The 27,602-nt window shown below is 52.7% G+C and overlaps 1 protein-coding gene across 1 annotated transcript; it reads left to right on the top strand.

Moving 5' to 3' along the window:
* RPS6KL1 (ribosomal protein S6 kinase like 1) lies at positions 1–27,602 on the top strand. The gene is made up of 12 exons (XM_035719543.2): positions 1–239; positions 620–789; positions 13,414–13,701; positions 14,943–15,067; positions 15,947–16,039; positions 21,727–21,774; positions 22,135–22,267; positions 23,070–23,678; positions 24,104–24,193; positions 24,370–24,452; positions 25,726–25,821; positions 26,140–27,602. Exons 3-12 carry the CDS (start codon positions 13,437–13,439, stop codon positions 26,233–26,235), a joined length of 1,638 nt encoding a protein of 545 aa, XP_035575436.2. The 5' UTR covers positions 1–239; positions 620–789; positions 13,414–13,436; the 3' UTR covers positions 26,236–27,602.

Below are 27,602 nucleotides of genomic sequence, written 5' to 3'. Positions count from 1 at the left end.
CCTTGGTGGGGAAAGATGGCCGTCTGTCAGCACCAGAGCCCGGCAGCTGTTTTCCCAGAGAAGGCTGACCCTTCCCGTTCCTGAGGGAAGCCTGGAGCGCTCCCCCTCCCCCGACGTTGGCTGCGACTGAGGCAGTGAGGGCTGGCCCCGCTAGCCTAGCCGTCCTAGCCGTCTTCGGGCCCCACCTCAGAGGCCGTGGGGCTCCAGGCCAAAAAGATGGCGTGTTTGTAGTTCCTGAGGTAACTTTGTTAGCACAGAGACCACCAGGCAGGCGGGTGGGGGCCGGGCGGGGAGGGGGTCGAGGGCTTCCCCACAGAGTGGGGCCTCCTCCCGTCCTGGTCCTCCCGCAGAGAGGGTGTTACGGGGGCTGGGGACAGGGGGGACAGGGGCCTGCCCCCCCCCCCCGCCCCGCCGGCCTCTCACGGGGGCACTCTGGAGAGTCAGCCCCATGGCGGCGGGACTGCCCAGCCCGCGGGTTGCAAGTCTTCCCCTTCTGGGTCTCCTCTGCGCCCCCGCCCCACCCGCCCGCCTGGGCCAGGCAGCCGGCGGGGCCACCCATGCGGGCAGCACCGGGACGAGCCTCCTGGCTCCTCGCTCACACGGCGCTGCTTGTTTACAGACATGTGACCGCGGGCCGCCCAGCCGGGCCCTGAGGCTGAGACTGTAATGGTGATCGCCTCTCCTCCCTGAGCTCCTTATCCCTCTCAGAGCCGGCTCTGCCACAGTCCTCTCCTGAAGCCTGTGGAGTCTTCTCACTCGCCGGACGAGCTGGAAGGAAGTCCTGAGAGGGTGAGAAAGCTGCCCAGGAATCCCAGGGCCGGGAGGGGGGGCTGACAGCTGGCCACGGCTGCCCCGCGGCGCGGGAAAGGCAGAAGCTGAGGCCTCCGGGCTCTGGGCCGCTGGAGGAGCCAGGGCGAGGCCCGGCCGGCCTGCTGGGGCCTCGGGAGCGTCACCCAGGAGGAAGGGCCCAGGCTGAAGCAGGGGCGCATCCTGGAGCTGGCTCCCAGGTCTGCTCAGCAGCCGGGGGCCGTCGGGCCGTGGGGCCGGGGGACTCTCCTCTCACAGCCAGGTCCCAAGCCCAGATCCAGGGGACTCTGGGTGCCTTTGGGATCCTCCAGAAACCAGTCCTAGCCCATCAAGATGAGCCCCAGCAACGAAGGCTCTACTCGACCGTTTCGTGGAGACCCTGTATCTTTCCGTGTGTGTAGACGCCCCCCCACCCCTCCACCCGTCCCTGTCCTGTCCCCTGACAATAAAACGTTCCCCTCCTCTCAGGAAAAGACTAATTGTTCTGTGGCTGTAACAAGCAACTCTTAGAACCAGTTATAAACCCGGTTTATTCGACCACTTGTTTCAGTAACCGTGTTCCTAAAGCCGCGTGCTTAGCCCCTAAGGGCACATGGTGAAAATAAGCAGTCGGCAACACCTCACTCCATCGGTCCATGCTTCTAGGGCCAAAGGTCAACCAATGCCTGTACACTCTGAAAGCTGACCCACCCCTGAACTCCATGCTTCTGGAAACCTGCTTGAAGTTAACCCTCTGCCTCCCTCGGACACTGTGCCTTGCAAGTACAGCTCTCCCTTGCTTCCTGTGTGCAGCAGCTCAGCCTCCTGTTTCAGATACTGAGTGGTTACATCTCCCTTCCACCATGACCCCCCACCCAACCCCGCCAAAGTCTTTCTTGTGATCTCTCACAGATGGAAATGAAAAAGTTCAATGAAATGAAATTCTTCCAATATCCAGAGAATGAGCAATACATGTTTCTTTCAGCATTGATATAAAGTTAGTCTAAACTGGGGCCAGAAGCCCCTTCCTTCTTATCCCTCTGCCCTCCCCGCCAATATCCCAGCTCCATTCTGGGCCCACATGGAGCAGCCACAAGACAAAGAAAACCTCTCTTTTGATGAAGGGGATCACTTCCCTCGGCATAATTTGCATTATGTTGCATGATGTCAGAAGACCCGTTTTTTCTACTAATCAGACATGAAGGCAGAGAGAAAGGAAGTGATAAAGGAATGATCCTGCTACATATACTTACTTTGTGATATATCAAAATGAGATCGTGGGGAGTGTGAGGGGCTCAGTCAGTTAAGCGCCCTCCTTTGCCTCAGGCCATGATCCCAGGGTCCTGGGATAGAGCCTCTTATTGGGCTCCCTGCTCAGTGGGAAGCCTACTTCTCCCTCACCCTCTCCTCCTGCTCCTTCTTTCTCTCTCTCATTCGCTTTCTCTTTCACTCACTCTTTCAAATAAATACATTTTTAAAATGAGATTGTAACATACTCATTATTTTATAACTTTCTTTTTAAACTTAATATATCATAGACATTTCCCCTATGACGTTAGATATTCTTCAAAATATGCTTTTTATTAAGACTTTATTTATTCGTGAGAGACATAGAGAGAGAGGCAGAGACACAGGCAGAGAGAGAAGCAGACTCCCTGTGAGGAGCCTGATGTGGGACTCAATCCCAGGACCCCAGGATCAAGCCCTGAGTCAAAGGCAGATGCTCAACAACTAAGCCACCCAGGTGTCCCAACAATATGATTTTTTAAGGGCTGCATTGTATTGCATCATTTGGATATCCCATAGTTTGATTGATCTATTGCTGAATATTTAGGTCCTCTTTTGAGTTGCTGTCATAATAAACAGTGCTATGGTGAACGTGCTTGGGGGCTTGTCTTTGTGTGTAGAAGTCATTCTCATCATAAAAATAAAAACACAGCAAAAAAAATCAACCCCATCTTGCAATTGCACATTTTTCTCCCAGGTGCCTCCCTGTGCTGGTCTCATGCTTCCGATCCCCATGTTTTGATAGTGGTCTACACTTTCCGTCTCTATCTTGGCATGTCCGCTCACTCTCACAGCTCAGCCTGAGAAAGTGACTCCAGGGATTTCCAAGGTGCCAGTCAGCATTTCCGGTTTGTATCTTACTCAACAGCACACCCTGTTCTTAAACTCCCAGTCCCTTCCCTCAGCCTGGAATCCTCCATGAGATCGGAGCTCTGCCCACTGCTACCTTCGTCCCATTTGAGACCTGTCTCTAAGATCCAACATACTTGTCTTTTTTTAGTTCCTGGAATTTGCGATCCCCCCCTCAGGGCCTTTGCTCATGCTGTTTCCTCTGCCAGGAAATCCCTTCCTCTCCTTCCCACACCCAGCTTGCTGACTAATAAACATGCATCAGCCAGAGCTCAGCTCAAAGGCACTTCCTCAGGAAAGTCTCCCAAACACACCTACCCATCAAACCAGGTCTACACCACCATCAGAGGTTTGTGGAGCATGATCTACTTCCTTGGAGAACTAATCACTATATTCTGAAAAGAAATTCTATAATTTCATGTCCATATTTAATATATCATTTTAGAATATTAATCTTCACCTCACAAATAATATACCAAATGCCTTTGTTTCTTAAAAACCGAACATCACAGGTATGCTAACGCCCACCTGCTCCCTGCCTGCATCAGTCCCTTGCTTCCATGCCCTGGGTAACATAACAGCACTGGTGGGAGCTCAGTGTGATCAGCACAGGGGACCAGGGCTCAGGCTCTGGAGCCAAACTGCCAAGATTCGCTTTCTAGTGCTCCTACTTCTGAACTGTGTGAGCATAAGCAAATTACTTAACTGCTTATTGAATTACTTAACTAAAACTGCCTCAGTTTTATCATCTGTAAAGTAAGGATTAATAATAGTAACTAATAGGGTTTTGGGGTTTTTTTTGGTTTTTGTTTTTTAAAGATTTTATTTATTTGTTTGTTTATTTATTTATGACAGACAGAGAGATGGAATGGCAGAGACATAGGCAGAGGGAGAAGCAGGCTCCACACAAAGAGCCCGATGTGGGACTTGATCCTGGGACTCTGGGATCACACCCTGAGCCGAAGGCAGACGCTAGACCACTGAGCCACCCAGGCATCCCTGGGTTTTGGTTTTGTTTCAGTTTTTTAATAGTGTTGTTTTAAGATTCATGTAAGATGTGCTATGTTAGGTTAAGATTAGGATGAGCTCATAGTAAGCACCGAATAGAGGTCAGCTATTACTATTTGGGATCGTTAATTGTATCTGTCGACTTCAATGTGTCATGGGGGTGCCCAGATATTTGGTTAAACATTATTTCTGGAGAAATAACATCGGGGCATCTGGGTGACACAGTTGGTTGGGCATCCAACTCTTGGTTTCTGTGCAGGTCGTGATCCCAGGATTGTGGGATTGAGCCCCACATGGGGCTCTGCTCTCAGTGAGGAGCCTGCTTGAGACTCTCTCTCCCTCTCCCCCTGCCCCTCCTTTCTGCTGTCTCTCTGAAGTAAATAAATAGATAAATATTTTTAAAAGGAAGGAAGAACGTCAGTGAAAGTCTTTGTAGATGAGATTAGCATTTGAATAAAGCAGATGACCTTCCCCCCAGGTGGGTGAGCAAATGGATGGAGGAAAGGAGAATTCATTCTCTGCCTTGACTGAGCTGAGACCTTGACCTTCTGCCCTTGGCCTTGGACTTATACCGTCAGTTCTCAAGCTTTAGACTTGGAGTGGAACTTATACTATCAGATCTCTTGGTTCTCTGGCCTTTAGTTCAGACTTTTCTAGGTTGCTAGTTTGCAGATGGCAGATTGTGGGTCTTCTCAGCCTCCATAATTGCATAAATCAATTTCTTATAGTAATAAATCTACCTACCTACCTACCTACCTACCTACCTACCTACCTACGTGTCTATCCTACTGGTTCTGTTTCTCTGAAGAATCCTAATACAGTATAATATGTCAATAATATATAGTATTGTTTTGTGTGTGTATTTAATGAATAAAAATATAAAAGCTATCACACTGTAGGTAACATTTGGGAACTGTTTTTACTCAACAATATGTTTTGAGAACTTGCATGTTCATACACACAGATTTAGTTCTGATTCATTCTTCTAAAATGCTGAATAATAGGAATATCTTGGGTGGCTCAATCAGTTAAGCATCCAACTCTTGATTTCAGTTCAGGTCATAGTATCAGGGTTGTGAGATTGAGCCTGGTATTGGACTCCATATTCAGTGAGGAGTCTGCTTGAGATTCTCTTCCTCTCCCTCTACTCCTGCCCCCACTCATACACACTCCCTCTCTCTAAAATGAATAAATAAATCTTTAGGAAATGCTGAATAATAATAATTTGGTACATGAAATGCCACATTTTATCAATTTATTTTTATATTGATATTCTATAATATACTGAATTTGAAATGTTTTCCCAATTTTTTGATATGGCTGGCAATGCTGCCATGAAAATCCATATACATCCTTATGTATGTGGGCAAGTGTTTTCCTGGATTAAATATCTAGAAGTGGAACTGATAGGTCATAGATTACGTGTATTTCTACTTCAAATGGTTCTGAGAAACCAACATTCAAAATGTATAATTACATATCCCTCCCACTAGGAATATTTAAAAGGTACTTTCTACCCAAAGATTGTACTGACATTCTTTGATATTTTCTTTTAATAATTTGAGATTGTTCTGGTTCTTTTTCATCTAGAATTTTAACTTGGATTTATTTTTATTTATGATTAGGGATTAATTTTTTTTCCACAAGTTGATTTAATTGTGCCAATACTTCTTATGAAGAATTCATCCTGTCTCACTGGTTTGAAATCGCTTTTTTATCCTAAGTCAAATCTTTCAAGATGCATGAGTTTGATTTTGGGCTCTATTCTATTCTTATCCTCTATTAATGTATACCCATCACCTGTTTTTAAAATTGCAGCTTTAAACAAAACAAAACAAAACAAACAAACAAACAAATAAATAAATAAAATTGCAGCTTTATGATACATCTTTTGATCTGGTAAGGCGAGCTCCTAACCCATTTGTTCTTTTTCAAGGGGCTATTGTTGCACATTTATGTATACTGTCTATAATCACCATGAGATCTATGTGTTTATGATTTTTTAAAAAGATTTTTTAATTTATTTATGAGAGACACAGAGAAAGAGGTAGAGACATAGGCAGAGGGAGAAGCAGGTTCCTCGGAGGGAGCTCGATATAAGACTCGATCCCCAGGCCCTGGAATCAGGCCCTGAGTCAAAGGGAGATGCTCAACCACTGAGCCACCCCAGGGTCCCTATTATTGGTTTTCTCCGTTAAGAATGAGAGCTCCAAGAAGGGTTTTTTTATTTGTTTCATTCACTACTATATCTTCAGTACCTAGAACAGAGTCACACCCATAGCAGGCCCTCCGTAAGTTTTTGTGAAGTGAATGAATAGACATAGGAATTTTAGAAGCATCCTCTCAAGTTCTATGAAGAGTCCTTTTGAAATTTTGAGTGGAATTGCATTGGATTTTTTTTTTTTTTTTTGCATTGGATTTTTAAATTAATGGTGGGGGGAGAATCAACATCTTTACAATGGTAGTCATCCTATTACAAAACACAGCACTTTTATTTGGGTCCTTTTGTGTCTTTCAATACAATTTTATTGTTTTCTCCATGAAGGTCTTATATTTCTAATTAGTTTATTTGTAAGTATTTCACAGTTTTTGTTTCGATGATGAAAAGGATTTAAAAATTATTATATTCTCAAATTGTTATTGCTGACAAATGGGAAAGATCTTGATTTGTAAATATTCATCTGGCATCCAGCCACTTTGCTGAACTCATCAATTGTTGCTCTAGGTTTTCCAGGTAGATAATCACATTATCAAAAGTAATGGAGATTTGGCCTCTTCCCTCCCAATCTTTAAGCTTCTTGTTTGTTTTTTTATTTCTTATCCCATAAGTTGTAACATCCAATATATTTTTTTAAGAGTAGAGGCATTGGTTCATTTCTGACTGCATTGGGTGTATCATTCCAGATGGGTCAGGGTATGCTGCAATAACAAACAGTTCCAGATCTTGTGGCTCTACACAATAATTTGGTTTCTCGTTCAAATTCATTTCTCACACCTCTTGTCCAATGCAAGTCACGGGGCAGGAGGAGTTCCTTGTTGTTTCTCAGAGAGGGAGAGGCTGAGGGAGGCCATGTGCCTCCATGAACGCACTTTTATGTTCCCCGCGCTTTTATGTTCCCCGTGGTAGGAGGGAAGGGGCGGAGTGAATTATACACTGGCTTTTGAAGCTTCCACCCTGAAGTAACTCTTGTTCTGTCCATTAACATTTCAAAGCAAGTCTCATGGCCAAGCCCCTTCCAAAGGGGCAGAGAAGTGTGATCCTGCCATATGCCTGAAGGACAGCTGGACCCTGGGAAAGCTTCTAATGCCCTACCATTACACATGGTGTTTGCTCTAAGTTTCTGGTAGATAAGCCTTTATCAAGTTAAGGAGGTTCATAAGTTTGTTTAGAGTTTGTTAAGTAAAGAGTTTGTTCTTATCATGAATGAGAATTAAATTTTTTCAAATGATTTTATGCCATGCCATCTGTTTGATGTACAAATGTTATTTTTCTCTGTGAATTTGTTAAGACATTTATGCATGCCGTTTCTCTGCCCAGAAATTCTCCTCCATTGACCTCTTCAAACGCTTTTCCTGGTTAATTCTTTCTCATCCTTTGGGGCTCATTCATTCATTCAGCAAATATTTACTGAGCAATACTGGGTACCAGATGCAGTTGTAGCCACTTGGGATAAGTCAGTGAACAAAGCAGATAAAGGCCCTTGCCCATGTGGATCTTGCCTGGAGGCAAGGAAAGAAAAGAAACATATAAAAATAAGTAAGTAAGTGATATTGCATGCTAATGGGTTGAGAATAATGGAAAAGAAGTAGAGTAGGGTAAGGGAGAGGGGGTGTTGGGAGGGTGTAGTCAGTAGGTCTCTCAAGAAAGTGACAGCAGGGCAATGAGTTGAAGCAAGGCTAGGGTTTACCAGGCAGAAGTCCAAAGGCAGACTATTCCAGGCAGAGGGTAACTGCAAGGCAAAAGCTCTGGCATGGGAGCGCTGGGTGCATTCCAGAAGCAATGAGGAAGCTAGAGTGACTGGTGTTGAGTGAGTGAGGCTAGGAGATGAAGCTGGAGAAATAATGGAGAAGGGTGACCATGGGAGCCTTGGGGGTCATAGGAGAGACTGAGTTTTTCTCAGAAGGATGGAAGCTCTTGCCGACTTTGGAGTAGAAGAGGGACAGGATCTGACGTGGGCTTTGAAAGGATCCACTGACAGTGTTGAGAAGTGCCTGGAGGGTGGCAAAGGTAGAAACAGAAAGCCAGGAGGAATCCTCAACAGTAAATCAGGTATGAGAGTATGAGATGAAGATGGCCCTATAAAAATTATACCACTGGAGGTGGAGGTGAGAAGTGGCGGGGGTGAGAAGTGCTCAGAGTCTGGATATATTTTGCAGGAAAAACCAGTATGATATTCTCATGGATTGGATGTAGAGTGTGAGAAAATAGAAGCCAAGGTGGCTCCAAAAATTTTGGCCTGAGCAATTGGAAGGATGGAGCTGGAAGAGGGTTTAGATAGACGTCTCAGGTTGGGGAGGATAAGGAGGTCCAGTTTTTTTTTCTTTTTCATTATGATCATTTTTAAATTGAGATGTAATTCACATACTGTTCACCTCTTCAAAATGTGAATTTGGTGGTTCTTAATATATTTACAAGTGGTACGACCATCACACTAATTCCAGAACATTTGTTGATCCCCAAAAGAAATCTATTCTTTAGCCACTCCCCATTACCCCCTCCCTGAAATCTATTTTCCATCCCTATGGATTTGCCTGGTCTGGAAATTTTATATAAATGGACTCATACAATCTGTGGTCTTTTGTGTCTGCTTTCTTTTACTTAGGATAATGTTTTCAAGGTTCAACCACAAGTCAGTACTTCATTACTTTTTTTAAAAGATTTTATTTATTTATTCATAGAGAGAGAGAGAGGCAGAGACACAGGCAGAGGAAGAAGCAGGCATCATACAGAGAGCCCGACGTGGAACTCGATCCAGGATCTCCAGGATCATGCCCTGGGCTGCATTTGGCACTAAACCGCTGCACCACGGGGGCCGCCCCTACTTTATTATTTTTTATGGCTGAATAATATTCCATTCCGTGGATATGCCATATTTTATTTATCTATTCATCAGTTGATGGATGTTTGGATTATTTCCACTTTTTGAGTATTATGAATAAGCCACTATAAATATTCATGTGTAAGTTTTTGTGTGGACACGTGTTTAATTTTCTTGAGTATAGATAGACCTATGAGTGGATTGTCCCATCATACACTAAGTCTTTTGGAAGAACTTTCAAATTGCTTTCCAAAGCAGCAGCACCATTTTACACTCTGACCAGTGATGTATGATAGTTCCAACTTCCCCAGATTCTTGTCGACACTTGTTATCATCCATCTTTTTTTTTTTTTAATCAGAGCCATCCTAGTGGGTGTGAAATGATATCTCATTGTGTTTTCAAGTCGTATTCCCCTAATGACTAATGATATTGAATATCTTTTCAAGCGCTTATTGGCCATTTGTATATATTCTCTGAAGAAGTATTTACTCAAATTCTTTGCCCATTTTATATTGGATTATTTGTCATTTTATTGTTGCATAGTAAGAGGTCTTGATATATCCTAGAGCTAGACACTTATCAGATAAATGATTTGCAAATGTTTTCTCCAACTCTGTAGGCTATATTTTTTTTAAAGATTCCATTTATTTATTCATGAGAGACATACACACACACACACACAGAGGCAGAGACACAGGCAGAGGGAGAAGCAGGCTCCATGCAGGGAGCCTGACATGGGACTCAATCCTTGTCTCCAGGATTGTGCTCTGGGCTGAAGGCGGCGATAAACAGCTGAGCCACCGGGCTGCCCTGTAGGCTGTATTTTAAGACTGCAGTTCTGGATTTGTTGAATTTGAGATGTTTTATTAGACTATTAAACTTGAATGGTATGTGAATTATATTCAATTTAAGAAGAGCAATTTCATTTTTATTTTTTTTAAGATTTTATTTATTTATTCATGAGAGGCACAGAGAGAGAGGCAGAGGGAGAAGCAGGCTCCATGCAGGGAGCCCGATGTGGGACTTGATCCTGTGTCTCCAGGATCACGCCCTGGGCTGAAGGCTGCGCTAAACCACTGGGACACCGGGGCTGCCTGCTATTTCATTTTTAAAAAGATTTTATTTGAGAGAGAGACAATGAGCAGCATGTGAGTGGGGAGGGGCAGAAGGAGAGAGACAATCTCAAGCAGACTCCCTGCTGAGAGTAGAGCCAAATGTGGGACTGGATCCCACCACCCTGAGATCATGACCTGAGCTGAAACCAAGTTGGATGCACTGACTGAGCCACCCAGTCACCGCTCCTCCACTTTTTTGAGAGAGAGCAAGTAAGTGGCCAGGGTTTGGCAGGGGAAGGGCAGAGGGAGAGACTTAAGCAGACTCCATACCCAGTGCAGAGCTACATTCAGAGACCCACACCAAGCTCCATTTCACCACCCTGAGATCATGGCCTGAGCCGAAATCAAGAGTTGACCACTTAACCAACTGAGCCACCCCACCACCCCAGCCAAGAGCAATTTCAGAGCAATGTTGAAGTGTCATCACAGCAGGTTCAAGAAAGAGTAGGAGAAGAGAAGCTGGAAACCGTGAGTATAGACCTCTCTTTCAAGGAGCTTTGCTGCAAACCTAGATAGAGGGAGGAGTGAGGAGTGAGGCCAAGAGTGGTTTTATTTTGTTTAGTTTTCTTGTTTTGCTTTTAAAATGGGAGAATCAGTGTTATGCTTGTATCAGATGAGAATGATCCAGTGGAAGCCAAAAATTAATGATGCTTTCTCCTTAATGATTAATTAAGGAGAGAGAGGGGAAGCTTGCTGGTGCCGTGTCCTGGAGTAGGTGATGGGTAGGGCTGATCCCAAGTGGAAGCTGGCCTTCAATGGGGCACAGACAAGTCATCTGTGGGAAGAGGTGGGGAGGCAGTATGTGGGTGCAGATCTGGCTGGTGGGCAGATAGCAAATAGAAGAGAGCTCCAGTGTTTTTTTTTTTTAACTTAAAAAAATTTTTTTTATTTATTTATGATAGTCACACACAGAGAGAGAGAGAGGGGCAGAGACACAGGCAGAGGGAGAAGCAGGCTCCATGCACCGGAAGCCCGACGTGGGACTCGATCCCAGGTCCCCAGGATCGCGCCCTGGCCCAAAGGCAGGCGCTAAACCGCGCCACCCAGGGATCCCCAGCTCCAGTGTTTTCAAGGAAAAGAGGAAGCACCTGTCTGACTGGGAGTGAGGACAGAGGAGGAGACATTGGGATTCAGGAAAGGGGAACCGTGTGATAAGGTATCTTAGGGGAGAGCAAGTGCGCTAAAGTCAGTATGAGTGCAGCACTGGGGTGCAGGTGAGGTCTGCATGTCCAGTTCAGATATCACTTCCTCCAGAAAACCTTCTGACCCCCGGCCCAGGTCATTCCCCTCCTTATAAGTCTCATAGGCCCTGTGGTGCTCCTTTCACACAGCTCTGACCACACCTGGAACGAAATATCAACTGTGTTCTTTAGTTCTTTAATCCCTATAGCCCTCCCTAGACGGTAAACCCCCTGAAAGACGTGAGCAGAGACTGTTCCGGCGCTGGGCCTTAGCATGTCACTCCTGCGTAGCACCGTCTCAATACAGAAGTATTACATAGTTGAATGAATGAATGAATGAATGAATGAAATAACAAATGAGAAAAGTCCCAACGGTAGCATGCACGTTTTCTAGTCAGCCTAGGTTTCCTTTTTTAAAAAGAATTAATTTATTTATTTGGAGAGAGAGCCCCAGGGCGGGCAGGGGGAGGGGCAGGGGGCGGGGGAGAGAGAGTCCCAAGGAAACTCCTCGCTGAGCGCGGGGCCCTCCCAGAACTCGATCTCAGGACCCCGAGATCATGACCTGAGCTGAAACCAAGAGGCCCAGCTCGACGGACTGAGCATCCCTGCGACCGCGGCTGGCTTATTTCCGGGGCGGGCTCTCGCGCACCCCTGGGTGATGCTGGGCACCCCCACCCCTTCCCGGGGAGCTGGGGCTTTAAGGGCCGGCAGAAACGGAGCCGGGAGCTGATTGGCGGTTTATTCTAACGCTAGAGGATGAGCTCATCCGCAGCCAATGGCCGGGGCGCGGCGGCGGAGCCCTGCACCTGGCTGGAGGCGCGGCCGCGCGGCGGGGCGCGGGGTCCGGCGGCGCCGAGGGCTGCGGCAGGTGTGGCCGCGCGGACCGGGCTCCCGGCTCGGGCAGGTACGCGCTGGGCCCGGCTCCTCCTCCGCGCCTCGGTCCTGCAGGCGCGGGCGGCCCCTCCTCCCCCCAGCACGCTCCCCCCCCCGCCCCACCGCGCGGGTGGCGCACCTCGTGCCGGGGCTCGGGGGCTGGGCGCCCCGCTTCCCTGCCCCGCGGGACCCAGCACGGGGGGTGGCCCGGGGCCCCGACTCGAGCGGCCCAGCCCGGGGCCTCGGCACCCTCCCCCCCATCACAGGCCTCCGAGCTGCTTGTCCCGGGTGGGGGGAGCAGGGAGGGTGCGGCTTCCCTCCACCCAGCATCCCGGCGGGGTTGAGCTCCCCGCCGGCTGGGGGACGTGGGTTTCCCTCCCCGCCCCACTCCCCATCCTGTCCTATCCGGTCTGTCTCTCCGCAGAGGCAGAGGTGGCCTCCTCTTGGAAGTTCAGGCCCTGCCCTTCTCCCTGGGGCCTGAGAGCACAGGTGCCACTGAGGCTGCGGCTTGGGGGGGGACGGGGGGGGGGGGCAGAGGCGGCTCTTCTTATCTTATCCTTCTTATCCTTTTGGCCACTTGTGTCACCCACTGCTCAGGGAGGAGCTGCTGTCAGGTCCTTGGACCATGTGGCCTCCTTGGGGCCCTGGCCCTGCCCTCCTTCCTCAGCCTCCATCCAGAATCTGTCACTTGGACATTTCATTTGCCCACAGGTTTAAGGCCAGGCCTTGTGCCTAATTCTCTGCTAGGCTTCTGTTGGGGCTGGGGGGCTGGAGGGGGTCCTCACTTGACCTCGGCACCAATGAAGATAAAGCAGGGACAATCTCTCCTGTTCAGGGAGGTGCCATTGAGCTGAACCCTGAAGGATAAAGGAGATTTCTGTGTGAGGATTATGACCAGGAACACAGGCAGGATGGAGGGAACAGTGTGAGGAACAGCCTCGGCGTGTGGCCAACAGATGTTTACCATGTGCTAGGTACCAGTTTGTCTGTGAGATGCTGTGAAGGCAGTTCTGGGTCACAGATATCCTCCACTGTCTCCAGTGCTCAAGAAATACCTGTTGACCTGAATTTGAAATGAAAGAGCCCCAAGTATGTTGTTATTCTATTATCACCCTTTAGAAAAGGTCTGGCCCGATAGAGGGATGTTACCCACATTAGCTCTGATCCCTCCAGGCCTTGGAGGAGAGTGTTAGTCTCCCACTTTTCAGGAAATCAGGGTGTGGACGGGGTGTTGTTCCCAGCCGGGACCTCCCTAAGGTGTCTGTTTGTTTCAGGTCCCCACTGCAGCGCAGCAGCCATGAGCCTGGTGGCCTGCGAGTGCCCTCCTGGCCCTGGCCTGGAGCCTGAGCCTTGCTCCCGAGCCCGGTCCCAGGCCCGTGTGTACCTGGAGCAGATTCGCAATCTGGTGGCTCCCGGGGCCTCTGACATGACCAAGCGTGACTACCTGGTGGATGCAGCCACACAGATCCGGCTGGCCCTGGAGCGTGATGTCAGTGAGGACTACGAGGCAGCCTTCAACCACTACCAGAACGGCGTGGACGTCCTGCTGCGAGGCGTGCACGGTGAGGGTCTGGCTGGGCAGAGAGGGGAGCCGGTGGGGAAGGGGGACTTGGGGCTCCCCCCACCACATTCTCTGTCCATCTGCGCTGAGTGAACAGGGCTCTGGGCTGGCCCCGCAGTGCCTCTGTGAAGGGCGGTGATAATTGCTGGCGTTTATTGAGCAGTTCCTATATGCCAGACACTGGTCTAAGGGCTTTACCTGTATTAACTCATGGGAGCCTCACAGTAATGGGAATTACTATATATGTTGATGATGTAACATGTAGGAACTATTTTTATTCCTATTTGCCAGATGCAAAAACTGAGGTACCAGGCAGCTAAATCACTTGCTTAAGGGTCCATAGCTATCAGGGCAGATGTGAGGTTTCAACGGTTAGGGCTCTAGAGGCTGGCCCCTGACTCAGCACACTTGCCTGTCCCTAGACACTGGGCTCCTGCCCACTTGGGGCCTGCCTTACAGTGGGGGAGACTGATGAGTTGACTGATGGGTAATTACCTTAATTACCGTCTCGGGTGGGAAGAGCACTGAGGAGGAAATGAGGGGAGAAAAGAGAGAAGTTGAGGCCAGGTTGGGCCAGTATAGGGTATTTTCTAGAAGTTAGAACTTTAATCTGAGCCCTGAAGAACAATAGTAGGCGTGTTGTCCAGCCGAAGGGCTCTCTGGTGTTCCAGAGCTTGCCAGCAGCGTGTTCAGGGCAAAGGGAGGCATTTCCTCTCCAGGGGAAGGATCCCTGAGGGTGGTCAGGCTGGGGGTCGGAATTGGGCCCTGCCTCAAGCTTCCCACCCCCCTGCCAAAGAGACCCCCGACACCTGGACTTCTGACCACTTGGTGAATCCGTTCCTCTTCCAGTCTGGGTCCCCACTCTGGTCTTTTCACACAGGGTATCAGAGATGGTTAGGGGGGTGTTCTCTGGGAGCTTCTGTCTCCTTCTCTGAAAACAGACATGGAAATCTCTACACTGCTCCTTCTCAGGGTGCGATGGCAGCCAGTGGGGTGGCGGGTGCCAACCATGAAGTGCAGGAGGCTGAGGGCTGACTGCGGTTCCCAGCCTCTCCCTCCATCTCCTTTCTCCGCCCCCACCTGCCAGTCTCCCACCCAGAGGAGGGCCGGGGAACGGGTGTGGGGGCACAGCCTGCAGACCAGCCTGAGAAGTAGGCACTGCTCTCCTGTGCGGGGCAGAGGGAGCCAGAACCCCAGCCCTCCGGGGCCAGGGTGGGTCCTGGTGACGCCCTCGCCCCACAGTTGACCCCAACAAGGAGCGATGTGAGGCCGTGAAGCTGAAAATCACCAAGTACCTGCGGCGGGCGGAGGAGATCTTCACTTGCCACCTGCAGAGGACCCTGGGCGATGGAGCCAGCCCTGGCACGGTGAGGAGGCCCTGTCTGAAGGCCTGAGGGCTCTGGGGGAGATAGCTGGGGGCCCCCTCCTGCGGGCCAGAGGACTGTCACCTCCTGTCCCAGGCTGCAGGGCAGGCACTGGTACACGGTGCATGCCAGGGGCAGGGCTACCCCCCTGCCGTTCCCCTGCTGGCGTCCTCTGTCTCCCACACCATCCTCGTCCTTTCATCTTCAAACACTTAGTGAATCATCTCCAGGCGTGTCTCACACCGCTGCACAGGGTAAACACACACACACACACACACACACACACACACACACACACACCACCTCCAGACTCCCATGCGCAGCTCATGCACAGGCCTGATGTGCACACACTCAAAGTTTCCCACATCTGTGGAAGTTTGAATGGGTCCCAGTGAGCACAGCTGACCCGTGAAGAAGTCGGGTTTGAACTGTGTGGATCCACTTCTCGGATTTTCTTCGATAAACGCACAGCAGTGTTGTCAATGTATTTACTCTTCTGCATCTTATTAGGCTGCCTTTCCCCAAAGCAGGTGCCTGGGCCACGTGCCTCGGTCTTTGAGGTGTGTTCCCTGAAACCCACAAGTTCCTGGGTTATCTCCCCAGCCCCAGGAGCGCCTGCCTCCCATGGGTGGGGCTTTCAAGACAGGGCTTCTGAGGCTTGAGGACTCCCTGGGCCTTGGAGGAGGGTTGGCTTGGGGGGGGGGGGGGCGCAGAGGTGGAGAGGGCTGTGTGGGCCCCTGCCAGTCAGGGCCAACTTCTATATTCCCTGGGGGCAGGAGGGAGCTCTGTGTACCCCAGTTCTGCCCATTGTGCCCCTGCTGTCCTGGCAGCTGGAGGAGGGCTGCATCCTGAGTCTGCGTGACCTGTCTCCCACCTCTGCAGGGTTTCAGCAGCCTGAGGCTCCGGCCCATTCGCACACTGAGCTCTGCTCTGGAGCAGCTGAGGGGCTGCAGGGTGGTTGGGGTCATCGAGAAGGTGAGTGATGTTTTGGTGCCGAAGGACATGGTGCATGCAAATGGTGGTGGTGGGTGGGGAGAGAGAGCAGCTCCCCCGGCTTCTGCAGAAGGGGCTGGAAAGGGGTCAGTGGGTCCAAGGCAGGGAGACCAGCTGTGTCCAGTGGTTCCCCACTCCCCCCCTCCCCCTTCCCCCCGCCAGCACACATCGGTCAGGTCCTAGAGAGGAAAGAGGGGAACTGAAGAGGCAGATGGTCCCTTGTCCACAGCCTGCAGCCCAGACAGAAAGGCCCTTCCTCAGAGATTCAAGACAGAAGCCATAGGAGAAGCAGTGCCCGGGGCACTCTGCCAGGCACACAGCACCCTGCACTCCCCCCTTTTGCCCACACACTCCCTGTGCACCCCAGGGCTGCGGCCACCCTCTCCCCACCAAGCATTGCTGAGGAGTTCCTGTGGTGGAAATGTACACCCCTCTCCAGAAGCCTGTCCTGCTCTCACAGGGGCCTCAGCAGCTCTGCCCCTTTCCTCCTGCCCCCCTCCACATCCTGACCCCATCTGAGGCCCTTTCCCTTAATTTGGGGCAGGCAGGAAGATGGGAGCCGACATCGCAGCCTGTACGTGGCACACTCATTAGGGGGAGTCAGATGGATAGACACTTGGGTCAAATGAGACCTGAACCTGTAGCCTTCGATCACCCTCTGCCCCAACCCAGGCAGCACCTGGGTAATTGCTAAAGTGGTTCTTTCTCAGGCCTGCTGTTCATCAGAATCACCTGGGGGGCTTCCTAAAAAGAGACGCCTGGGCCCCACCCCAGGCCTGTTGAGTCAGAATTTCCAGGGTCAAGCCCAGGCATCTGTAATTTAAACACTCATCGGGGGATTTTGCAGAGCCTGGGAGCCCACAGAGGATGGCTGCTCGGTGCACGGTGCGGCCACAGCAACCCCATCACCTCCCCGTTGGTTTTCCTCGGCTGTAAGTGGGATAAGAATCCACCCTCCCGCCCCCGAAGGGGGCATGTGGGAACTAAAGTGAAATAATTTTTGGGAAAGGCCTGGCACACGCTGAAACATTTGATACGTGTTTGATGGCTCTAAATGCTAGTGACAAGAGCGAGCCGGAGGGAGGCGTGCGGGCTTCCCGTCCCCCAGCCGCTCTCCAGCTGCTTCCCCGGGTCCCTGGAACAGGCCCCAGTCTGTCAGCCAAGGCCCGGCCAGCTTCCATCTGCCTTCCCTCCAACTACACTAGTCTGCGTGGCCGCAGCCCAGCACAACGGCTCCGACTGCCAGGCCGGGAGGTGACCGCCACCGCCTTCTCGTCACCGGGGACCCCCGCTGCACTGTAGGTGTTGTGGAGAGAAGGGCTCCAGGTCAAACAAGCGTGGGTTAAAGTGACACGACGCTGCCTTTTTAATTATTCCAGTTTGCAGAGCTCTCAGGATGCAAACGTATACCATGAGTTTCCGAGAAGGAGGTCTCTAGTACAATTTCCCGAATTTGTTTGACCCCAGGACACGCATATGCAAAGGATTTTCAGAATCTAGTATTCTGAGGCCTGTGCACATGGAAATGCCTTAATGCCTTAATGTATAAGGCCAAGCCCAACCGTTCTGTCTTGAAATTGTCTTTCTTTGCATTTTTACCCTTTCTTGGGCACTGAGCTTACCTCCCCCATCGCCCGCCCCCCCCCCCTGAGATCTAGCTTCCTTTTCTTGTGTCATTTCCAAGTCGGGACACCATCTTCCACAAATAAGGAGAGGTGGTAGGGCCACTGGGCCAGGTCCCCGCAGCCAGGCCTGGATGTGCTGTGGGTGTGGTCAGTCCTACAGCCGTGGCCGGGCACATCCTGGCAGGAGGGCCAGCTGCCCAGGGCCCATGGAGGGGCAGAGGGCCTGCTCAGGAAGCCAGGAGCGCCCTCCAGAGATGCCCAGTTGTCAGGTTAGCTGGTCTGGGACGGGGATTCCTAGGGGCTAAAGAGGTACTGGCAAGGGATAGGGGGCTGCGGGGAACTGTGGGTCGGGTCAGGGACTAGATAGGCCTCTGGCTACAATACCCAGGGGTTTGTTCTCGGGGAGCATGGGAGGGCCTGAGAGATAACACCACGTGTTTGCTGAGCCTCATGTAGGAGCCAGGGATGGGGAAGAAAATGAAGGCCATCCAAGTTACTTCTTGTTTTTTGGCTCACCCCAGGGGTGTTTTTTAAAATGATCATTACTTACCAACATTTAAAAATTGGCAGGTTTCGTATAGAAATCCAGATTTCCTGCTTCTCCTGTAAGATTGGAAGATCTGGAAATGCTGGCTCACATTCTCCAGTAGCAGCCAGGAGTAGGGGAGTGGGGGTGCTGTCCGTTTCCATGGGACACCAGTCCTCTGGTTTGCTCCTGCCCCTGCCCTGCCCCCTTGGTTCACATCCCAGGCCCCTGTGGGGCGTGGGGTTTGGGAATCTGTTTGGAACTTTTGGATTTGTTTGCTCCATGAGAGTCCTCCTGGGATTTTGATACTTTGGGCATTACTTAAAGGAAGGGTTAATGTGTCTCACCAAAGCTTTCATTGTTCCATGTCTCAAGAACTCAGTGGGTATCTTAAAAAAAAAAAAAAAAAAAAGTTCCCTTTATAAAAAGATGCAAAGGGGGCGCCCAGAACTACCTTCCACCCTCCAAATGGCAACACTCACCTGACATTAGTAAGGCACATTCTCATTTGCAAAACTGTTGCATTAAACCCTCTAGGTGGCCCTGGGGGAAAAAGCACTATCCTGCACAGCCCCATCCAGGAAGGTGCCACAGAAGACTATATAGAAGTTCAAATTAGTTAAAATGAAATATTCTGCTTCTCATTCATACCAACCACATTTCAAAGGCTTGATAACTTTTCATATGGTTAATGGCTTCTGTATTGGAGAGTGTAGCTATCTTTTTTTCATATTCTATTGGACAGTACTGCATTTTATTTTTTAAAATATTTATTTGAGAGAGAGCTTGCTTGCAGGGGTGGGGGCAAGGGACAAAGGGAGAGAGGAGAGAGAAAGAGAGAGAAACCCAAGTGGACTCCGCACTGAGCACAAAGCCCAATTCTGGGGGCTCTGTCTCATGACCCCGAGATTGTGACTTGAGCCAAAACCAAGAGTCGGACACTCAACTGACTGTGCCCCCCAGGGGCCCTGGACAGTGCTGCGTATTAATAATTATCTTAGGGATCCATGGGTGGCTCAGCGGTTTAGCGTGTGCCTTCAGCCCAGGGCGTGATCCTGGAGACCTGAGATCGAGTCCCACGTTGGGCTCTCTGCATGGAGCCTGCTTCTCCCTCTGCCTGTGTCTCTGCTTCTCTCTATCTCTCAGGAATAAATAAAATCTTAAAAAAAAATTGTCTTACAGAGAATGGAACGGAGGTTCATAAGGTCAAGTGACTAGCTAGTGCTCTGTCCCCAGTTAAACTGAGCAAAAGAGGAAGGGGATTTTTTTTTATTTGCTTGCTTTAAGGGGAAAAATGCTCCCTCTGCTTTTGAAATCGGAAAGAGAAAGGAGTTGAAACAACATCTATATATTCCCCACCATCCTACCTAGCTCCAAGATAATGGCTATTAATGTACTGGTTTAATTCTTTCTAGTTAGGGATGTGTGTGCATGCGTGTATTAAATATACGTATATATTTAAACACACTCATTCCAGAATACTGATCAAGTTTTATATCTGGCTCTCCCCAGCCATCACTGCTGGCTTTTTGGACTCTGTATGAGCGGACCTTTGCCAGGACAAGGTGGTAGGGAATCCCACTTGGCAAGCGACAGTCGGGACTTATCCAGGGTGTCAGTACTTGTGGGAAACTTGATTCTCTTAAATGACCCCAGAGTTTTCTTCCTTGGTTTTTCAGACATTGCACAAATTTGGTCAAGGAGCTGGGGCCAGGCTGGGATCCATCTCTGGCTGTTGGAGGAGAGACCTCTGGCGGTCGGAAGGCATGCATCTCTGCTGCCTCAGGAAGGGCACTGGTGATGGGGGCACTGAGGTCCACGGTGGAGGGCAGCGCCCCCGGTCACCGGGCTGTGCCCCCCTTGCAGTTAGGTCTCCAGGGCTTGGGGATCAGCCCTGCCTGGATTCCAATCCTGGTCCCACCACCATTTAGCAGCGGGACTATTGGTAACATCACATCTCTGAATCTCAACTTCCTCATCACTAAAATGGGTCACTAATAATGCTCACGTGGTAGGGCTGTGGGGGCTACAGTGAGACAATCCCTCTAAAGCACCTAGCACAGAAGAAGAGCTCTGTAGCCAGCATGGGGTCCCCCGATGACAGTGTCAGGGACAGTCAGAACAGGTTACTGAGGGTGTCTTATGTGGCTGCTGTGATGGGGTCCTCCTCCTGACCCACAGGAGCTATGATGTGACCCCATTTTGCAGTTGAACAAGAGAGGCGGTGTGATGTGGCAGGTGGGAAAACTAGCATTCTCCTGGCCTTTATAGAAGCAAAGAGCTTTTCTGGTTTTTATTTTGTTTTGTTTTAAAGAGTTTATTCATGAGAGACACAGAGAGAGGCAGAGTCATAGGCAGAGGGAGAAGCAGGCTCCCTGTGCAGAGCCCGATATGGAACTTGATCCCGGGACCCCTGGATCACACCCTGAGCCAAAGGCAGACACTCAACTGCCGAGCCACCCAGGTCTCCCTAGGGCCTTTCTATTTATGGCCTCAACAAATCAGTAATGTAATTTGTAATTCCTGTTTCATAGATGAGAACATTCACTTGCCCAGGATTTAAACTCATTGCCCCTTTGCCACCCCAATCCTCGGATGCAGCCTTTGTGATGGCCTGGTGGCCTGACCTCACCTCAGGGTGAGGCAGTGTCTGCAGGGCAGGCGGGCAGCCGAGGAGTCACAACAGCAGGGTGGTGGGCTTGCCCCCATCTGCCCCTCACCTGGCCAAACCTCCTGCGTTCCTGCCCCAGCTGCCCCTGCACTCTCCTGTGGCTGGGGCCCACCCCTGCCCGTCACAGAGATGAGTCAGGGACTCAACTTCAAACAAGGCCCTGACCCAGGGGTTGGCAGGGTGCTGCCTCAAACCAGAAGCCACAGGAGAAGAGGGCTGCTCTCCCAAGACAGCCTCCAGAGAGGGGGGTGGGCAGGCAGGGGAAGGGACCCGAAGGAGCATGCCAAGCCCGTGTGTTCCCGGGTACGGCTCGGCCTGTGGGTGACCTTGGGCCGCACTCTCAGAGCCTCAGCTGCTTCATCTGTAAAATATGTGATCAGAAGAGGTGACTGGCTCCAAGGTCCCGCCCAGCCGTGACACCCGCAAGCCTGCAAGATGGGCCACTCGCCGTGCATGTATGAGGCACCTACAACATCCCTCACTGTGTGGGACTCTGGGAACACGGGGCTCCCTGCCCTCATGTTGCTTATAGCCAAGTGGGCAGACAGGAAACGGGACGCTGTGCCAGCGCTCCCTAAGGGAGAGCCCAGAGAGCACTGGGGACAGATTCAGGCTCCCAGGCTGACCTGAGGGTTGGCACCTGCGCTAATCCTGCCGGTCTGACAAAGGTGGATGAGCAGGACAGGATCGATGCCGGCTTGGTGGAGGCCAGGGGCGCGGTCTGTACCACTACAGCCTGCCCTGGAGTGAGTTGGCCTCAGTGGGGGGGCCTGGGAGGCTGGGGCTTGGGTCATGGGGCCCCAGAAACTAGCACCTGCCTTGACCGGTGCCTCCTGGATCTTGGCAGGTGCAGCTGGTCCAGGACCCAGCAACCGGAGGGACCTTCGTGGTGAAGGCAGGTGCCACCTAGTCCCCTGCCACTCTGCATTCCCCCTGGGAAACCTCCCCTGTGGGGAACCTCCTACCCCACGCTCCCTCCAAATCTAGAAGCTGCTTGGTCTGCCCCTGAGCATGTCCCCTGCCTCCCAGACAAACGCCTGTCCTGTCTCACCCTTATTTTGGAGGGTGGGGGGCCTAGATTCCATGGTGGAATTGAGGGTGGGGGCCAGGTCGGGAATTGGGGGAGGCGGTTGCTACTCAGGGGTGGCATCTACCCCTTGTCATCTCTTTGTGCTGAGAGCCAGGCTAGGACACCCCCTGGCAGGGCACCCTCTCTCTGGTCTGGCCCCAGCTGACCTGCCTGCCCTGCCCCCAGAGCCTTTCCAGGTGTCATGTGGCGAACCGGGAGCGGCTGACCATCATCCCGCATGGCGTCCCCTACATGACCAAGCTGCTTCGGTACTTCGTGAGTGAGGATTCTATCTTCCTGCAGCTGGAGCACGTGCAAGGTGAGGGGACTTCGGGGCCCTGAGCTCCTCAGGCCTTTGGCGTGTCCTCTTTCATCTCCTTAAAATGCCAAGCACGAGGAGGGGGTAACTTGCATCAGATGTGCAGCCCCGGCCAGGGGACCCAGGCGCGCTGGGAGCGGATGGCAGGATCAGGCTGTGGCCTCTGTGAGGTGCTGGCAGGGGGCAGGGGGCAGGGGACACCTTGAGTGGGAGGCTCACGGCCTGGGCAGTGAGGGAGTTGGTGCAGATGTACCCTTTGTCACCATTTCCTCCAGTCTCGGTCTTCACTTTTCTAGTCTGTGCCCATTCTTTGGAGTGGCCAAGTGGGATAGTGGTGCCTGAAGCCATGAGGACAGCAATGGGGTCATGGCACAGATATTTATCGATCACCCTATTATAACGATTTTTTTTTTTTAAAATGAAGGACACATGGATCATGACATATGGTCATTGCAGGTCCCTGCCTGGCCTTCTTTTATTTTTTTTACTTAAGTTTTATTATACTGTTCTCCCTAAAAAAAAAAAAGAAAAGAAAAGAAAGTAGAAAGTGTAATATATTGAGCACTGGGGAACCTACCACCCAAACCAAGGACAGGAGTGATAATTTACAACTACCTTGGGGTTAAGCCCCTATTTTGTGCCAGCTTGTGAGGCAGGGTCCCCTCTGGGTGAGTCAGAGGGACAGCAGAGGGCATTCCAGGCTGAGGAGGGAGGGGGCACAGGTGAGGACATGAGGGGAGGCAGGAGTTGGGGACCTGGTGTCCACACTCTTCCTCTCCCCTGCCCCCCCTGCATGGCCCAGGAGGCACTCTCTGGTCCCACCTGCTCTCCCAGAAGCACCCCCAACAACCTGGGCTCAGGTCTGGCTCCACCCCAGAAAGGACGAAGTCTTCACTCAACTCACCCCTCGGCCTCCAGACCCCAGTGCTGCTCCCCCTGGGCCCCACCCACCTGCAGGACAGGATCCTTCTGGAGCCTCCACGGACTTCTCGGAGTCTTTCCCCAGCCAGGGAGGCCCCATCCATCACTCCATGGAGAGAGACCGAAGGTGACCCCTCGGCCAGGACCCATACCTCCTGCCCCTCGGACCTTCTGAAGGCCCCAGGTGGCCGCCTGCACCTCCAAACTGGGCGAGGACCTGGCCAGAGCTCGGACATGAGGCCCTCTTGGGGGCTCCCTTGGGTTCATCAGGGGGCTGTCCGGGTGCTGGGGGCCTGTGGCCGAGGCCGAAGCCAGAGCCGCCCCTTAGCAGATCGGGCCAGCCCGGGGTGCGGCAGGGGTGCCTGGTGTGTGAAGGAAGAGCAGGTGAAGCGGTGGGCTGCCGAGATGCTGGTGGCCCTGGAAGCACTGCACGAGCAGGGGGTGCTGTGCCGAGACCTCAATCCCCGGAACCTGCTTTTGGACCAGGCAGGTAGGTGCCTAGGCCGGGGCGCAGGGATTAGGCCGCCCTCACCCCACCTCTCACACGGGGCCCCCAAAGCCTCCAACCCAGCATGAGAGGGCCCCAAGGTCAAGGGGACCTCGGAAGCTATCTGCCCCCTCTGCCTCCCCCCGGCCTTTTCATGCAGGACTCCACACAGTCTGGTTGGCCAAGGTCGAGCCTGGAAAACCAGCCCTCCCCTCCTCACCCCGAGTCCAGGGCGGCAGCTCCCAGGAATACCTGGTTGTCTCTGAGCCTCAGGGGACCAGGCCTGAGGGTGGCTGTGCCCAGTGTGGCCGCTGGCTCCTGCTCTGTGACTTGTGGGGGGAGGCTCTGGTCCGTCATCACCTGCTCAGTGATGACGGACCACGATTTTTGTTCACCTTTATTCCTCCCTGCGTGCACTGGATGAGAAGGTCACATCCGGCTCACGTATTTTGGCCAGTGGTCAGAGGTGGAGCCTCACTGCTGCAGGGAGGCTTTGGACAATCTCTACAGCGCCCCAGGCAAGAAGGGAGCGGGGATGGCGGGGGGGCGGTGTCTAGATCTTGGGTGCCTCTGTGGGTTGAGCTGGGGGGCACTGAGGGTGACAGAGGGAAGGGGCCACGTCTGGGTAGGACGAGTAGAGTGGAGACCAGCCCTCCTGGGTGAGGCTGGGACGTGTGTGTTCTTATTCCCACAGAGGTGGGGGGGATCTCTGAGCTGACGGAGGCCTGTGACTGGTGGAGCTTTGGGTCTCTGCTGTATGAAATGCTGACTGGAACTGTGAGTAGCTGGGCCGGGTGTGGAGCTCCGTGGGTGTCACTGAGCGCAGGATGGGCTCGGCTTAGTCCAACCAGCCAGTGTAGGGGCTGAGGCCACCTGGTTCTCTAAGACCTGGCTGTCCCCACCCCCCAACTGCCCCCACAGGCCATGAGAGACCTGGGAGGCCACTCACCCAGGTCACGGATACACGGAGCACCCCTGCCACACTAGTGGCTGTAACAAGTGACTCTGTCGGCTTGGGTAAATGAGAGTTGAGTTGGGATAGTCAGGGAAGGTTTCTGGAAGAGAACACATGGGTGCAGGGCTGGAGGGAGGATGGAATTTGACACAACTCTTCTTCCCAGGAAGGCTCCTGAATCATCATCCCCCAAGCTCTTCCCACTGCTCGTTCCCCCACCCACACACATCTGGGCTGTAACCTCCAGATTTTGGCTGAAGGACGGGAGAGGGCCTCCATCCTGGCCGGCAGCTGCCCTGTCCAGCCGGGCTCAGCCGAGGGCTCAGAGCTGCCCCTGCAGGCAGTCCTGCTGGGGGCGGCGGCCTCCGCCCTCTGTGTCCTCCATGAGCTCAGCACCACACCTGGGGCAGGGAGGGAAAGGCCAGACCACAGTTGGGCAGGAAGTGACTGAAGTATGGCCTGCCATCTGTCCAGGCGCCCTCTTGTCATTGTCCCATAGCTGGGGCCTCTGATGCTCCTGGCTGTAAACAGCCCCCAAGAGTGGGGTTCTCACCGCCTCCCACCGCTTCTCTAGCCCAGGGCTCCTGGCCTTCCTCCTGGTTGCCTCTTGGGGCTCTGACCCCCAAAAGGCCTCTCTGCGCCCCAGGGCTGCACCGTCCTGGGGCGCAGGGAGGTCTTGCCGTGGCCCTGATGGTGGCATACTGTGGCCTGCTGTGCACATCTTCTTTCTGTAAGGAGACAAGGGCCAGTGCTGTTCCTGGTAGAGTGCCTGCCCCGAATGCAACCCAAGATCGATGCTTCTGGCAAGCTGGGAGCCAGGGGGACCTGGGTTCAAACCCTGAACTCCACATAAATCTCTCTACCTCCCCGAGCCTGCTTCTTACCTTTAAATTAAGGATACTAGGACTTACTCTGATGGCTGTTGTGGAAATTATGGATCAGAGATGTCGGGCATCTCCCACTGCCTGGTGTGCAGTAGCTCCAAAGCAAACGGCAACCATCATCCCCATCGGAGGGGACGTGGGGGGGTAAGCAAATCTTGGCTGCCACTGGAGCGTACACATTCCCGGAGTTGCCCCCTCCATGTCTTCCCAGGCACTGTCGCAGAGCCACCCCTCGGGAATCCAGCCCCATACCCAGCTCCAGCTGCCTGAATGGCTCAGTCACCCAGCGGCCTCTCTGCTGACTGAGGTGAGCTACAGCTGGCCTTGGGGAGGTGGCTTCTTGGCCCAAGGGTGGGTGCTGGGAGGGCACAGCCCTGGTGTGAACGGCAGCCCCACATGCTGGATGTCTGATGCCAGGTGCAGGAGGGTGATGGGGACAACAGATCTGTATATGCTGGTGGCCAAACAACACAAGTCCCCCAGGGTACCACTGGGAGTTCCGAGGGCCAGACGGCTGGGAGTGGTGACTAGGGACACCCCCCCCCCCGCCACCATCCCCTAGGCAGCCCATGCCTCTGCGAAGGGGCTGGGAAGGCCTGCTAAGCCCTCCGGGCTTTTTCCACAGCTGCTGCAGTTTGATCCTGCCCGGCGCCTGGGTGTCAACAAGCTCAAGGCCCACCCCTTTTTCAGCACTACCCAGTGGAGCAAACTGGTGGGGTAAGAGAGAGCAGAGTGGGTCGTGGAAGCTGCTGGACTGGTCTGGATCTCTTTCCCCTCTGCCTGCCACCCAGAGCTGGCCCTCTAATCAGTGACCCTCAGACAAAGAAGCCAGGGCAGCTGCCCTTCCTGCTCAGCGCCATTCCTGGGCACCATCGTCCCCCTCGCCACCGCCCAGAAGGGCCTGGGCGTCCCCCAGCCGGCTCTGCAGACCCTCTCTGGTCATTGCTGAGGGGGAGGGACCGGGAGCTCACCCGCCGGGCAGCTCGAACCCTCGGCCCATCCATCCTCCACCCGCCAGTCAGCAGCTCCCTCTACCTTGGCTGCAGACCCGCCGTGCTGCAGGGTGCCTTCCGCAGCACTGGCTCCGAGCTCCTGACCGCCTGCTCAGTGGGCTGCAAGGTTTCCTGACTCACTAGCTGCCACGCGCCCGCTTGGGACAGCTCTCTGGAGACTCATCTCAGGATACTGGTCCACTGGCTCAGTGGGCCCCAACCAGGGCTGCCCCGCCTGCTCATCCTAGCTGGCAACGAGCGGGCCTCTCTGGCTCCCAGGCTACTCCTGTGGGGGGTGGGGAGGCTGGGGAAGCAGGAATGTCACGGGCATGAGGTGAGCTGGGGGACAGGATGAGCCACTCCCCTCCCTCCATGCCCCCTTGTGAGTTCAGACTTTGAAGAACCAAAGGCAGGCAGGAGAGGAAAAGGGGGTGGGGGGGGAAGCATGGCTCTGCCACTGAATCCTTTTGAAAACTGAATAAAGAGCTCCCTTCCCCAGCTAGCCCACCAGTGTGGAGAGGGGGCCCTGCCCGTGGGCCTGAGTGGGGACCACAGTGCTGCAGCCTCCAGGCTGAAGCCACTACCACACTTCGTGCCCATTAGGACTCCCTTCTCTCTTCTTGGGCGTTTGTCCTGTTTACCATTTTGCATTTTCGTCGTGAGGGTCCACCTCAGCTCACCGTCCACTGTGACTTCACAAAACACATGGAATGATTGCCTAAGCTTTTAGCCAGAAGCAAAATATTTCTGGTCCCTGAAGAGCTGGGGTAAGTAGTTACCCCAAAGACAGTCCCCTCCCCAGGTTGGGGGCCATCTTATTCCTCTCGGTGCTCACCCTGTCACTGGGGTGTGGCCCCTAGGACACATTTCCACCAGACCTCTGCCCCCAACTCCCTGGTTCCAGTGTGTCCCCACCAACACCAGGTGGCGCCTCTGACAGCTCCAGTCGGGCTGCAAAGGCCCAAGGCTAAGTCTAGGGGTAGGGAGCGCTCCTGCAGAGGGCACCTGGGAAGCACAGCCTGTGTGCATTTTCCCTGGGGCTTGTCCATACCGCCCCCCCCCACCCCCTTACCCCCCAATAAAGTCTGCTGCTGCC

The sequence above is a fragment of the Canis lupus genome, chromosome 8 (assembly GCF_003254725.2).
Source record: "Canis lupus dingo isolate Sandy chromosome 8, ASM325472v2, whole genome shotgun sequence".
NCBI classification, from domain to species: domain Eukaryota; kingdom Metazoa; phylum Chordata; class Mammalia; order Carnivora; family Canidae; genus Canis; species Canis lupus.
The sequence above is the reverse complement of the archived record's forward strand: the minus strand, read 5'-3'. Positions and strand labels throughout refer to the sequence as shown.